This window comes from Lichenostomus cassidix, chromosome 3 (assembly GCF_008360975.1).
Source record: "Lichenostomus cassidix isolate B80296 chromosome 3, HeHo_3.0, whole genome shotgun sequence".
NCBI classification, from domain to species: domain Eukaryota; kingdom Metazoa; phylum Chordata; class Aves; order Passeriformes; family Meliphagidae; genus Lichenostomus; species Lichenostomus cassidix.
The window spans coordinates 64,520,490-64,536,131 of record NC_139483.1 but is presented as its reverse complement, the minus strand read 5'-3'; the positions used below and the strand labels follow the sequence as shown (position 1 = coordinate 64,536,131).

The 15,642-nt window shown below is 38.5% G+C and overlaps 1 protein-coding gene across 3 annotated transcripts in view; it reads right to left on the bottom strand.

Moving 5' to 3' along the window:
• The window catches only part of FRK (fyn related Src family tyrosine kinase), a 49,932-nt gene extending 35,090 nt beyond the window's left edge, over positions 1-14,842 (bottom strand). Inside the window, exons 1-2 of one of the 3 annotated variants that reach the window (XM_085056129.1) lie at positions 13,941-14,031; positions 12,282-12,367 (exon numbers count right to left, since the gene is read on the bottom strand). In XM_085056129.1, coding sequence (XP_084912255.1) covers positions 12,282-12,319 — 38 coding nt within the window. In that variant the 5' untranslated portion in view covers positions 12,320-12,367; positions 13,941-14,031. Of the gene's footprint in view, positions 1-12,281; positions 12,368-13,940 lie in introns of all 3 variants that reach the window. The other 2 variants (XR_014850945.1, XM_085056128.1) reach the window with 2 other exon arrangements.
• Between the last annotated feature and the right edge of the window lie 800 nt (positions 14,843-15,642).

The following is a 15,642-nucleotide window of genomic DNA, read 5'->3' as shown; positions in this document are numbered from 1 at the left end:
AGATACTGAAGGATGCATGGAAGTAGGACAAATTTAAGAGGAAGGAATTTAAAGCTAATGATAAAGAAAGTGATAGAACACTGCAGGAGGAAGGGAAAAACAGGACAGCAAAAATTTAAAGCTGAGAGGACCAAAGAATATTAGCAAGTGGATGGATTGAGAGAAGAAAGTCAGTAGGTAATGATGAGAAAAGAAAGACAAAGCTGAGGACTGCATTCAGTGCCCAAGAGCTATAGCCTGCTGCTGTCTGAGCTGCTGTACTGTTCAGCAAATGCTGGTTTTCATCTTACCCTGCTCCCACAGGGAGCCTGGCCTTTGGCAGCCATTTCAGTCCTCCTTGGGAAAACAATTTTACAGAACATCTCTTGAAGCAATTTCACAGACTAACTCACTGTGAGGATTGCTCTATACAGTTCTTTTCTCTTTCACTTTCTTAGTTCATCCCACCACTCATTTTTGTACTTGCCAAAAGAATACTTTAACATTAGTTTTTATCACATATATTTATTGTCTAGAGGTCATCGCTCTAAACCTCATTCACCAAAGCACCATCAGCAAAACGTGAGTCAGGGAAGGTTGTTAAAAATGTTTAGGTAACAACAACCTTCTCTATCTACATAAGTAAATCATTTGAGATCTTAATGCACTGCAGAGAGTACCTGACTTGGACTTGAAATAAAAAACCATTTAAATTGTTCATGTGTAGTGACTCAGCACAATTCTGATTACTTATTTACTGCAATTAGACTCTACTTCCCTCCAAGCGGAACTAGAAATTCAGGTTCTCAGGAATGGTTATGTGAGGCATCACACTTAACCTTTGGCATCTACAATGAATTTGTTTCATATGGAAAGAACTGAGTCATGTACATTGCTCAGAACTTTGCTGTTGAGTAACTTATGACAAACTAAAATGAAGGCTATGTTGTGTGTATTTTGTGAGGGACTTGCAGCTTCTGAGTTTTTTCACAGTGACAGTGGATAGAATAAGTTTGTTTTTCTTTCCACAGAGAAAAACATAGAACATGAATAGTTGTGTATAAAACAGTTGTGTAGAAAAAGGCTAATTTCTACACTATGTAAGCAGCAGAGACCTATCAAAGCAACTGAGCAGCACAAGTTTATGTTTTTAAAAGTCTGTCTGTATGTTTGAAAGCAACTGTAGCAACATGCTCTAAGTTTTGCTGTATTTTCCATACTTTGAGATCAACACTGTGATTTTTCTTTGAATAACCATTACAGTGTGAAATACAGTTTTGGAAAATAACAGATCCCATTTTGCTCTTGGCTTTTGGATAACATTTCCCTAGTGCTCTTGTCAGCAGATATAGCTGACTGGTTGGTATTTTTCCAGAAACACTAAATTTATGTTAGACTTGAGAGAGTTTTATTGGTGAGATGGCAGAATATTACAGGAGATAGGAGAAGTGGCATAGAAGCAAAAATGGAAAGATAACTAGAGTATACTTTTCCATCTATTTTCTAAACAGAATATTATAGTTTAATTTCTGAAAGTACTCAATTTGAATAATTTTAAAATTTGAGGGGTTTTTTATTTCTATGTTCAAATGGAGGTTCCAACAAAATATAACACTTTTTATCTTTTAATTTTGTTCGGGAGTGACTATGTTATCTGAACACAAAACCAAGCAATACTCTTCACTTTATTTCAGGGCATATTTTGATTTCATACAAAGCTAAAATGAAGTACTCCTGAGAAACCTCTCTGCTTCTTTCTCTGAGGAGGAAGGAGATATTTTTCCTTTCTCTTGTCTCATACTTAATGTGCACACTAGAACACAAGTGATACATTCACCCATGTAAAAGGGGACCTTTAGCTAAAAAGACAGAATTTAAACCTATGTTTCTAAAACATTATAGTTACTGTCTTTCTGGAATTTACAATGTGCAGAGAGGCTCAAATTCAATAACATGGAAAACACAGCACTTTAAAAAACAGAGGTAATACTTTGGGGACTGAACATTTTTGAGCTACCATCAAAATTAGGCAGAACTTTTGCTACAATTTCTTTGTAGCAAGATGGGAAATTGCAGGTTATTGCCAGAAAAAAAAGTCTTTATATATCTAGACTGAAGGAGCAGATTCATCAAACTTATTGTGCAGTGCCTCAAAAAATAGATGCTTTCTATTTTATTACTCACTGATAACTCGACTGCAACATGTAACTTAGTCCACATAATCCCAATGGATGCAAGGTAACCATAGCAAGTGTGAAACACCCACCTACCCTGGCAGACTGACCTTGTATGCCTCTGAGACCCAACAGGAGCCCCAGGTTCCACTAGCAAATCACTGGGGTCCAGCTAAAGAAATTGCAGGAGATTACTTTCTCATGTGAAGATGGCAACAGATATGTCATAAAGGACTCTGAGCCCCTAAAGTCTGCTTTGGTCCAAGAAATATCTTTGGTTTGTGTTACACCATTGTTTTGGTAAGAAATAATAAGCTGTACTCTAAATAAAGGGCCTGTCAGGGTTTCACAGGATTTTACAGCAAAGTAACTGTGTGGGATTGTTTAGATAAGGGCAAATTCAACAGTGAGTAAGTTGGTTTAAATCCACCACAATGTCAAGCATTTCTTCTTCCACTCTAAAACAAATTTACTGTCTTGTAAACACCAAGGTTACTCATACATTAGTCTCAAAATCTGTGACACATGGTGTGTAAACTTTTCCTGCAAGGACTTTGGTGGGCCATGACCATACTGTCACCTGATTCTGCTGTAAGGGATTACACATAATATCACATTCATTTTTCAATAGTTGATAACGGCGGCTGACTGTGTTGCAAACATGGAAATTGATTTGCTCTGAATCTGCTGCAGGATGACAAACCATTGCACCTTTGGCTCCTCTTGCACTTGGTAATGACTGGAAGTGACTGTTTCTCCTGTAGGAATGGTATTACAAGGCCAAGTGCATGAGCTGTGTAAATTAGCAGAGCTCACCCAATACTAGGTTCACCGCACAATAGGAACAAAAGATAATAACCCAGCAACCAAACCATAATCTCATAGGGTTAATTTGTGGAAATATCCACAAATTAATCTCATTTTGTGAGTTGCCACTTCACTATTGTGTAATTAATTTTAACATTTGTGTTCATTCTCCACAAGATTAGTCATCTGCATGCTGTATTATTTAATCTGCTCTGAAGTTCTTCTATATGAGAAAACAAACAGTAGATGAAAGTGATATCATATTACATTTTGTGATGTTTTAGTTACACAAGTCCCATTTAAGAGACTAAAGTTAAATATCAAAGTTTCTTCTCTGTTGTAGTTTTGCACCTGGGTAAGGGTTCCGTTGCATTTAAAGCTTGTTCTGAAACAGCAGCTTGTATTTGGAGTCAGTGAAAGGCTACCACTGTCTTTAATACCCATTGCTTTGGAATTTGGGGTGTGAAATACAACATATAATCACCTCTTTAAAAAAGCCCCGAACTTAAACTGTGTTCCTGAGACCCTATTTCTGCTGCATAGAGGCTTCCAAATAGCATTGTAAAATCTTGTATCAATGCTAGAAGTACCTGTATACATTTATACTGATACACTGACATAATATACTGTAAAAGTAGCAATAACTCTGCTGTTCATAACTGAGGAACAAAGTGGAAATCTTGAGGTAGCCATAATGTTAACACGGTACAGAGAACACAAATAACATGAATTGATTTAACATTATGGGAAACTCAAATACACAGGAAAATTTTCAATCATACATTTACTTAAACCATTACAGCTTCCAAAAGCACTCAATTGATTTTCTTGAGAAAATCATTCCAGAGAAATTATTTTCTTTTCTCACAGAGAAACTCACCTCAGTACAGAAATAATACAGAAACCCTGAGAAGAAAAAAGCCCCTGATTGCCTGTCCAAAACACTGGCAGCAGAGCAGGTATCTCCATCCAGTTTGTGCAAAGCTCTCTCTTGGACATTCACTTGCGCCCACCACTCCTCAGACTATTGCCAGCAGCCTAGTGGACTTGTGGCTTCTGTCAGGTCAACTTTCAGTGGAGGACAACCAGGGCACTGTCCCCAGAGGGACTCAGAAAGGAACTGTGCAATCTGGCATCCTCAGGAGGCAAAGGACAGAATTGTTCTTTCACAGGGAGACAAATTTCTTAAACAGAGGGTCTCACAGCTTTCAGACTAACCTTTTCAGGGTGACAGATGGGAAGGGCGATACACTAAAGATATTTTTTCCAGAAGTAAAGCTGGAGCGCATCAAACTCCATATCAGTGTATGTATTATCAGACCAAGACCTTCACACAGGATTTCTTTTGCAAGAAATCACAACACCATGTCAGAAAGGTATGTTAGCATCACAGAAAGTTTCTGGATGATTTTTCAAGCATTTTAGCTCTGTAACAAGAAATGATATCACTTTCTCTTTTCTTTCCTTGCAGATATTCGGAAAACTAAAAATTATATTGTTATTTGAATCAAGTTGTTATTCTGGAACAACACCCTGAACCCCCAGGTTCATCCTTATCAGTTGCATACAATGAGTTTGCCTGTCATTTCCTGATAGCTCATCAGCTAGTGTGACTGAGTGAGTTTATTTCTGGTTATTGTCTTTGTTGACATTAACTTGTCAGGTTTGGTGTCTGTGTGTTTGTCTCCCTCTCCTTCCTTGTTGGCAGGGTCCTCAGATAATCCTGAAAGAGAAATGTTCCCACATTCTGCATACCCTTCTCTGTGAGTGAAACTGAGCAGCTCGTCCTCATCACCACCACCTTCCTCATGTGCCCCCAGGTTTGTCTGTGTGTTCTTGTATATGGCTACCTTCACTACACAACCTTAGAGGAGCAAAGACTCCTTCCACATTCCCTCACAGAGACTTCCACGAACTGAAAATATCAGTGATTTCAAAAGGAAAATTGATGTTGGCAAGTTTTCAATATTTCCAAACATCATGGTACGTATTAATTCCCACATGTGAATCTTAGATTTCTTTTTTTCTCTTCTTTTGCAGTGAGGTTTGAAAAGCTGTGCTGTAAAATTGTTTGTGCTACAAATACAGAAAAAATATTAATAATTAAACTAGAAATATATTGAATTTAGTGAGAGGAAGCTAAGGGAAAATCCTTACCAATGTTATTGCAGATAAATTTATAATATAAAATATTATAAAGTACTCTGCATAGAAGAACCAAAATGTCAATTAGTGCAATCCTTTATGGAGCCATAACTTATCACTTAAATCACTGCTTTGTTTTTCCAGTTTTCATTGATTAAGAGTAGTGTACCAGCATGGAAAAAAGTATGTATTTCTATGTAGCTTAAGTGATAAACAAAAGGAATACTTTGTCACAATCAATATTTTGCTTGATCTTCTGAAAAGCTATTTCCAGATGATTTCTAGGCTTGTCTGGAGAATGGAAAACTGCAAAGATGTAAATTTCCATTCCAATTTCTTATAGCACTTATGGTTTTCCTTACACAGTTATGAAGTGAAAACCTGAATCTCAATTTTTAAGAAAATTCTGATGAAGGATAGACTTCTTATGTAAAGGAGTTGGATTGCTTATTTTTAAAATTCTAACAAAAGAAGGGCTTTCAAATATATCCCATATAGTATTGTTTAAAAATAACTGAAAATTTACTTTTCCTCTTTCACAGAGTAGTATGTAATAATATTTTGTCCTATTTTAAACATACAACAAATTATATTCTTTCTCTGCTGTGCTTAACTTGCCTACATAGATTGAAAAAGAACAAAACATTTTACTACAGAAAAGCATCTGAGTCTGATGAATCATATTTTCTCTACTAACCTGTTTGAAAACTAAAGTGCAGGTAAATTTAGTGTCATCTAAACTACATTTCTGGAAGGCTGATTGGTATCACAGTGTTTGCAATGTCTGCTATAGCCTCATGTTAGAACATAACATCTGTAGGATAGTAACAGGACATATCCTGGGTTTAGCACTGCATCATATGGTAGGGAGCAAAATTAATTGATGGGTAAATCTGTAAGGGTAAAGTCATTGATATCTGCAGCCTGGGTTGACTTGGGGGCATTAGTGTAGATGGGGCAGATTGGTGCGATCTGTAAAGGACCAGTCCCTGAATGTCACAGGAACTTGTGTAATGCTACCACTTCCTTTTGTGCCTATTTATTTTCAGTGTGTCTTTTTTTGTTTGTGTCACTCATAACTAAGCAATCAACAATCTAGAAGGAAAAAGCCAAACACTTGTTTAGAAACAGAAAACTTTCTGCAGAGATGAGAGGGTTTTTTGTGGGGTTGTTTTTCAATCTAATGGCTTGGTCTTTGCCCACCAAGAGAAATAAAGAATTGTGCAGTGTCAACACCTTTGGTTTTCTAAACAGACTTGACAATAGGTCCATAATCAGATACAGCAGTGATATACCCTTGATATTGCTTATACAACTGTTCCAGCCTTTGGTGAAGTACAAAGGGAAGAGACCAAAGAAAGTAGATGGGCTTGTACATTTTTCACAAAATCCTTTCTGAAAGTAATGGGGCTAGAGGGAGCCATTGGTTTGACCTTGTAGAGTATCTCCTGTTTTCATGTCTTCATCTCTTCAATACAGAGAGAATCTTGCACAAAAGAAGTCTTCTATAACAAACAGTGCTTTTCACATTTTACAGAATAATTCTTCACAGAGATAGCTGACCTAGTTTGTTTAAAATGAGCCCAGCTTTAGGATGTCTTAGCCTGGGTGAACTGTTGGTTACTATTTCTCAGTTCTAAACCTGCTCAGAGATCACTCAGCTCTGCACAGCTCTGTATTGTCCTGGGCGGAGAGCCATCAAAGACAACTATTGAGGAAACATTGTAAAATACCTGGAGAGTGTTTTTGCCAACAACATTATTCAAACCCAACTAATCTATGCTGGTATGCACCATCCTTATTCCTACTGAGCCTGAAAAAACCCCACCAAACAGGACTATTGAGTTGTTATAACCAGTATGTGACCTTTTCCTCTAAAAGGCACAGTAAAGGCCACCTAGGTTTCACCAAGCTATAGGAAAAGATAACTGGCTATGTTTGCAGCATGTCTTTTAAGGATATTGGTTTTGGTGATCACATGATTCATTTCCAGAACTTTCACAACAGGGTAATGAAAACTAGTAGCTAATGATTATAATATATAATGTTCACACTAATTTCAAATTAAGACCTGGTAGGATGAAATTTCTTAATTTCTCAGAATTTCAATAGACAAAGTTGTATATATTTAGAAAATCACATTATCAGAAAATAGGTGACCTTAATTAGACAATTTTACATGAACTGCTCATCTGCAATGCCATAATTCCTTCCACTTTTCTCAGCAGAGACTCATTTTCTGGACATGGATATGCACATGGATATATAAATAGTACTAGCAAATGAAGAAAACTGACATTTCACAGTTTGGTAAACCATTTCCTTTCATGTTCAGTATTGTCTTTGAATATTTAAGAAACGAGCAGAAATTAAGTCAAAGTTTGATATGTGCTTGAAGACAGCACTGGAATGCTTCACCATGATTAATAAAGAAGTTATTAAATTCATGGTCCTTTTGTTGTATTCCATAGTTTAAATTCAAGAAAGGCACTCCAAGGTCAAAAAACATCAAAAGCATGAGCTAGCTTTGCAATACACACTTCGTCCCACAGGGCTGTATAGCATGATCTTAAAAATATCAATCTGATAAACTTCCTCTGTGTTACATGTGCATACAAATGTATGCATATACAAAAAAAAAAAAACAAAAAAAACCCCATAAAGTATATCAATTGAAATAAAATATGGAATTTCACATACAGCCTTTTCAATATTTTATAGGAAATACATATTTTGGCAATAGAGAATTTTCCTACCAAAAATATATATAACGACTTTTGTACTTAACAGGTAACAACCTACTTGTACTTTGTGTAGTCATGTTAGCAATGAACAATTTTTACAAGTTTATTTCAGTACAAGGGTTAGTGGTGACTCTGGTGGTGTCAGGAGTTTGTGCTGTGACAGAAAGAGGAGCTATGAGACCAAGAGAGAGGGAGTACACAGGAACCACAGTGGATCACATTCAGCTTTCGGAGGTATTCAGTAGAATCTAAGGTTTCACTTTTTAAAAAACCTCTAGATATTTTGACTGTAAATACCACTTTGAAATATGACCCACATGAACGAATGAAATCCCCAAAGCCTCACTTTGCGGAAACCTTAAAACAAGTCAGCCCAGGCAAAGCTTTATTGTTCACACACAGTAACTGAGATTCAGTCAATGTATGAAATAGTTAAAGCTGAGTCAGGTAACAGAAGGTGAAGGAATTATGGAGATTGACAAAAATAACCTACAAGTCACTTCTGCTTTCAAAAGGTTGTTTAAAAAGCTCACTGTGGAATTGACTGGTGAGGTTTTATTGATTAGGTCTGGGGCTCAGTTTCCGCCAGCTGGGAAATACCTACATAAGATATAAGAGATAAGAAATGTTTTCAAAACTGACAAAAGTAATTGCTGTGATCTTCTTTGACCTAATCTACCAGGAATTTGTATGGATTTGCTTCCCTCAGAGCAGCAGTCTTGTGTCAATAATGCTGGTATGAATATATGGAATAAGTGATGGCCAATGGCACCCTGGCCTGTATCAGCAATAGTGTGGCCAGCAGGACCAGGGCAGTGATTGTCCCCCTGTACTCGGCACTCGTGAAGTATCACCTTGAATCCTGTGCTCAGTTCTGGGCCCCTCATTAAAAGAAAGACACAGAAGTGCTGGAGTGTGTCCAGAGAAGGGCAATGGAGCTGATGAAGGGTCTGGAGCACAAGGAGGAGGAGCAGCTGAGGGAGCTAGGATTGTTCAGTCTAGAGGAACAAGAGCTCAGGGGGATTTCATTGCTGTCTGCAACTACCTGGAAAGAGGTTGTAGTGAGGTGGAAGTCAGTCTGTTCCAGGTAACAAATGACAGGAAGAGAGGAAAAGTTGTGCCAAGAAAGGGGATTGGCTATTAAAAAAATTCTTCAAGAAAAGGGTTGTCAAACATTGGAATCAGCTTCCTGGGGAACTGGTGGAATCACCATGAATGGACGTGTTCAAAAGGCACATGGATGTGGCACTTGAGGACATGGTTTGGTGGCAAACACGGTGGTTCTGCGTTAATGCTTGGACTTGATTATCTTAGAGGTCTTTTTCAGCCTCAGTGATTCTATGATTTTATGGTTGTAAGTTGACTTCCAATAAACATCCAATAGGTCCATCAGGATGGCAGGGGAGAGCCCTCTCTAAGTACATTCTATATTTCCTCTAGCAAAAAAGGAATTCATGTCACTCCAGCAGTGAGGTGTTTTCTTTTATTTTTGCTTAATTAAAATTAACTGTACAGCTGGGCCATATTTTTTGTTCACAACAATTTGTACTATGTCATTTTCTTGTTTAGTTTAAACAACTGGCAATAATGAAACAAGGGCAGGTGAATGTGTTACTATGGTTCCTGTTTGTAGTGTAGAGTAACAGGCACAGAGAAAGAGCACAGAGACAGGAAGGTCACACTCTTTGCCAAGAAAATCTATCTTTTAATTCAGATTTTGGTATTTGTCAAGCTGTTCTTTCTGATCATCCTTTGTTGGATGTGCAAATTAAATTATGTGATTCTATCTCCAACAGCATTTTTTGTTTTCCTTTTTCTAAGTGTTATGTGTCTAAACACAGAAAGAAGAGCATTCCAAATTCATGGGATGCAGCAGATAAAACCTCATTCAAACTACCTTAGAAATGAAAAATCTGTCTGGCTCATGGTTTTGACTGCTACCTGTGACGCAGAGAGAAGAAAAGCACCAAGTACTGTTACAGTTGCTAATTTATCATTAGCATTGTTTGGCCAGATATTATTCAAAATAATGTTTTTGTGGTACCAGATTTATTTGCTCATGAAGAGAACATTCACTATGTGACTATGGTTTTCCAGGTGAACACTTCCACTCCCCAGCTGCCTTGTCCCACCTACTCCAGGTGGGGCCAGAACACACCTGGAGACATTAGACACAATTCCTTCATGGTCTCTCCACCTGACAGGTTGTTTTTGGTATAAGAAGTACTGCAGATGCTAGAAGAGCTCAGCAATGAGAAGATGCTTTACTGGTAAATATAAAAATAATGGGCCTAGTTTCCTCAGTCAGTCCAAAACAGGCTTCATGGTAGCAGGTGTGCACTTCTTGGATGTATTTCATCTTGTGCAGCACATGTTTGGACTGAAATGCTGTAGCAGACAGAGCCCAAGCCATGGATTTACCTTTTTTTCTCCCTCATTCACACAGATTGTTATTAACTTCATCCAAGTCATCCACCCAGGAAGGGATCACTCAGGCCAAAGGAAGGAAGAAAAATTACCTTTATTTTTATAAGAAATTATGCAAAAATAAGAAGTTTTTGACTTTTGACATAAGCTAGCTAAAATATATAATGTAAATATCAACACACTAGCAAAATATAGTATAAAAAATGCCCTTTTCAATTTTAGCATATGACTTCTACCAACAACCCTTGGTCTGAGGAGAGCAACACAGTAAAGATATTTCATCCTTTCTTAGTTCTGATAGCCAAATATACATGAAAATTCCCTGTTTTATAAGTAGTGGTTATTTTTTGTGTTCCCCAGACTGGAGATATTGCACATCCTTTCTGCCCTTTCACCCAGTTATTGATCCATTTTCTCGGCACTACTTCAGTCATATCGGACAGTCAGAGACAACTAGGAAGAAAAACTGTTACCTAAACAAGTTTCTCACTTTCCTTCTTACTTTACTTCATTCTCTTTCTCACCAAGGAAAAGTAAACTAAAAGTAAAAAAAAGCATGCCTTTCTCCCTGATAAAAATTCACAGACACTTCAGAAATCAGACAAACTGGTCTGCTCCAGCACTTGCTGAGAACAAGAAATGACCCAGCATTATTCTCTGCCAGAACTGGCAACACAGATCCAGGTGGACTCTGGGATCTCTAACTGTCACTATGATAAAGACCATGTCAATATGTTGATAAAATAGGGACAAATATATTTATATTTGCTTGTTAATACTCTTGAAGATCACGAGCAAAACTGAAATCATTAGCAAAAGAAATTTGACTACTCTCCAAGCAGCTTTGAAGCCTCTATTGGTTAAACTTACAGGGTGGCCCTGTCATCTGTCACTGTAGAACATTTCATGTACCTCTATCTCTTTGTTTCAGTGACTTTATGGAGTAGCCATGCATGCACATGAATGTAACCTTTCTAATAATTTCTATGCTGAAACATGCAGAAGTCAGCTGCCAAAGAATATAGTAGGTTTGGTTTTCTTCCCAAGCGTCTTAAGTCACACCATGAATCAAGTCTGTTTCACAGGACAGAATAGCCAGTGTTTCTTTGTCTAATAAGATGGAGATGCAATCCAGAAATAAAATTCCTGTTGTCTTTGCAGATGTACAGAAGCTGGCGAGTGCTACAAAATGTGCATTCAGTTAGGTCAAAGACTGCTGATCAGCTATGCCTGGCAAATGTTGTAAGTATAAAAGACACACTCCAGATACATGGCAAATGTGCATTTTGGCAGGTGAACACGAGATTGGAAGATAAGTCTTCCATTCTTTGTTCTGTGCTGGGACCATTAAGGACTGCCATACAGGATGCAAGGATGCATTAGAAACTTTGCCTATTTCCACAAATGTCCATATCATGGCCACAAACAACTGGCCAGCACCAAAGGGAAATAAAATTAAAATGAAAATATGAGAGAAGGTAAACTTAAGTTGGGGCAGTGAATATGATTAAGGATTTGAATTTTAATTAAAGAGATGCTGGAACAATTTATTTTCTACTTGCAATCTTCAGGGAAAACAAGGGTTAGTTCATTAAACTATCTTGTTGAACTTCTTGTTCTTACGGTTTCACTAGGATAACAGAGTTTCACTAGGATACAGAGTTTCACTAGTTACAGTTTCACTAGGATAACAGATAACAGGGTTGGTGAAAGGGAATTGTGGCAGGATATTGTAGCAAGGGATATTCCAATTTGATACAAGGCAATAAAAATCCTCACTGTGAGGACGAACAGCTCAACTGGAAATTTTTTGGCCATGTTTGAGGTGGGATGACTCTTCAAATGTCCTGCAGAGGTCCTTTCTAACCTCAGTTAGTCTATTGTTATATGTATGTGGGCTGACAGTAGACAGTCTTGTATATATATAGATATATGATGATCAGTATAGCCAAGTGACTTGGAAAGAAATCTGAGAAAAGGCAATGTTTAGCCAGATTAGACTTGCTGTGAAATTAAAAACTCATTTTGGAGAAATTGCTTCATCTGAGAGCTGGAAAAACTCCATTTTTTCCTCTCGAGTGCTCTAAAAATCTATAGAGAAAAATGTTTTGCTGTAACTTAGTCTTTACGATAAAGGGAGAAAGGTACATAAAAAAGGTAAAAACCAATAAAGTTGATTCAGTAACAAGTAAAAAACCAGTGGTTACACAACAATGCACTTTAGCAAACTTAACTTTGTATTTCAAGCTCTAGGTACAGAAAGATAAGGATCTTAGGAGCTGAGATGTTGTATAACTGAGAAAAACTACTTTCAAAGTATTAACAGCATGAAGAAATCAGATGACTTCTAATAAAACTAGCTCTTGAAAGAGAGCAAAGGCCAATCTGAGCTGAATTAGAGCCTACCACCATTTATCTAGTGATTCAGAAAATGCCTTCCTTGAAGATTAATTTCTCCAGTTGGAAGAATTTTTTTTAACATGACCATCAAAATTGTTGTCTGCCTGAATACAGAAATAGAAACAGCTGGTCAGACTCTGGAAATTAAGGTCTTCAGGTTAGAGATTAATCTTAGAGTTGCCCTAAAATGCCTCCAGCACAAATCCTACAGCTGATAAAAGACTGGCATAATCATATCTGAGCCAATTTTCCTAGCTCTTGGCAGTACTGTGGGCAGATCAGGTCACTGATGATGTTTAAGATCCAAATGAGATTTAACTGAAAAGCTGCATTATCTTCCCCCTTAAAGTCAACATTAATTCTGAGACTAATAATGAATGTTGTTTATGCTGTTTCTTTACATAGTAATATTTTTTGCCAAAACATACCTCTGGAACTGCAGTCAGACCTGTTTCAGCAAATGTTGCCTCTGACTGAAACACAGAGAAGTAACTGTGCAGCCCAGGCTGACTCAGACCTTACTGGTTCTCACTAGGGAGCCAAGTAACTGATTCTGTGTGATTCCTGCTCTATTTCAGAATATTTAATAAGATTTGGCATGCTTTGAAGGGGCAGGAAAATATGGGATGTGTAATTAAACTCTGTGAAAATTTAACTTCAGTTGTACTCTGTTGCTATACCCACTATTGCCCTTTGCAGTACTTGCTCCAGTTAAGTTTGTCCTGACAGTAGAGATTTGCCTCCAGAGAAAATGCATACAATCTAGAGGAAACCATAAGAGGCTTATCTGTCAGAGACTCACCCATCATTTGGAAGAAGATGAAAACGTGCAAAGGTAGCTTGCTTTAACTGATTAATTGGTAGCTTTGCAGCTGGTTAAGCTGAATGCTGTTCAGAGCAGAGGTCATATATTTTCACTCTCTGGATAGCATCTGATACATGCTCACTGTTATACAAATAAAAACAAGGAACCACCACAGCAGTAACCAGCTTGATTTTCCTAGATGATTTTTAAACAACTGATTAGTGTATATCACAGAGGGAAACAATTTAAAACAAAATACAAACCCTCCACACTCTGCCTTTTATTTTCTTGTGACCATGGTGTCTTTTCCTTGCACATGCCAGCTAGTGCTACCACCTCTAGGACCACCAGAAGCTGAGTGTGGCAGGATACTACCCAGCAAGAGAAAAGGTTGCGACCTGTACTACCCATTTAACATAACAGAAAAGAGTCTCATTTCACATTACATGGGTTACTCACGGCTCAGCTTCGACGCTCTGGTCAGGAGCTATGTAGTTGGCAGGGATGTAGCCCGTGAGTTTGCGGCCAGGACAGACTGACCCCGCTGGCAGGAGGAGCCTGGCATACCACCATCCCTCGTGGGATGCATTCAGCACTTCCAGCTTATCCCCAGCTCGGAAGCTCAAGTCCTCCTCAGTGCGAGCGTCATAGTCGAACAGTGCCACAAAGGTGCAAATGTTTGCTAGATCCTGGCCAGGCAGTGGAGGTAGAGGTTTCTCTTTTATCTTACTCTCTAGGTCCTTCTGTCCTGCTTGGAGTTCAGGTTTTACCACAGCAAGGTTGGCAAAGACTTGGCCGACTTTGTCTTCCTGCTCACCATTTCTCCCCAAGAATAAGCAGGGGATGTAAGGCTCCAAACAGGGACAGTGCTTCTGGCAAAAGTTTCCCATCCTGATTCTTTGTTCCTTCTTCTGCTTCTGTTTCTCTTTTACTTTTTCTGGTTGCAAGACCCTTAGACAAATTTTTGCACCATCCACATCTTAGCTTTTTGCGGACTTCTTCTCCCCTTCCTCCTTTGGCACAAAATGAAACAACTCTTGGCACAGCTGGAAGCTCCTCTCCAGGTCCCACAGAGAGCTCATTACAGATGGCTCCCAGTTAGGGAGTGAAACCTGAGCATTAAAGTGCCAGCACACGTGTGGAGGGAATTTCTCACTTCCTCTTCAGAACAGGAAAGCAACACAACAGCTGTGCTTGGCTGAGCTCTGAGAACAACAGGAAAGTGTGGATTCTCTTCTGTATTAGCTAAACAATAACGTCTGAACATGTAAATAAGGGAGGCTTTTCAACTTCTTCTGCTCGGGATGGGTGTTTTCTTATCTCAGATGGGGTCTGGTCATATGATCAGTGCTTGGTAATGATTAATCAAACTGACCTGCCTGCTTCCTCAGCAGTCTGACGTGGGCAGCTTGAACGAATATTTCTTTTCGTTTCCTGGTTTGTACAGGTTTCGGTTCACAGTGGGAAGGCTTTGTTTGCCTGAGACTGGCAGACGCCCTCACCTGGAGTGCACCTGTGGCTCTTGCCCTCACTCACACCCAGGCACATTCCCTGCCAAGTACTTGCCCCTCAAACCAACCCTCTGGCTATTTTTTATTCAGCTGGGATGGGCACTTTTTACAAGGAAAAACAAATATATGTGGTTTATGGTAATAAAGCAGTTTATTTTAATGCATTCCTTTTTCTGCATGTTAAAGAAACACAGGTACCAACCAAAAAACATTCATCTAGGTGGTTGGCTAATTATGTCAACCCTATATAAAAATAATGGCTGCTTTCCAGTCACCATGTAAACGAATGACTGCATTGACCAGTATATTCCCATTTCTAAAGCATTTCTAACCCAGCATAGAGACCAAGCATGGGTGTCTGGATACTGCTGTGGCAAAGCATGCTGACGAGCTGGCTGCCATATGGCAGCAGTGCAACCCAAACTGTGTAACTCCTGGAAATCACCACAGCCTAGGGGACATCCAATGCTTGGAGCAACAGCAGGAAGCACAGAAGATATAGAGATGGCATGTCAGCATTTAGTGGTGGCACTTCAGTAATTTTATTGAGATAAATCAAAACTCCCACATGGACCTATAACTTCCTGATTAAAAACCTGAGTTCTATATTTTTTTTCTTTTTCTATATTTTTTTGGTCAGGAATATGGTG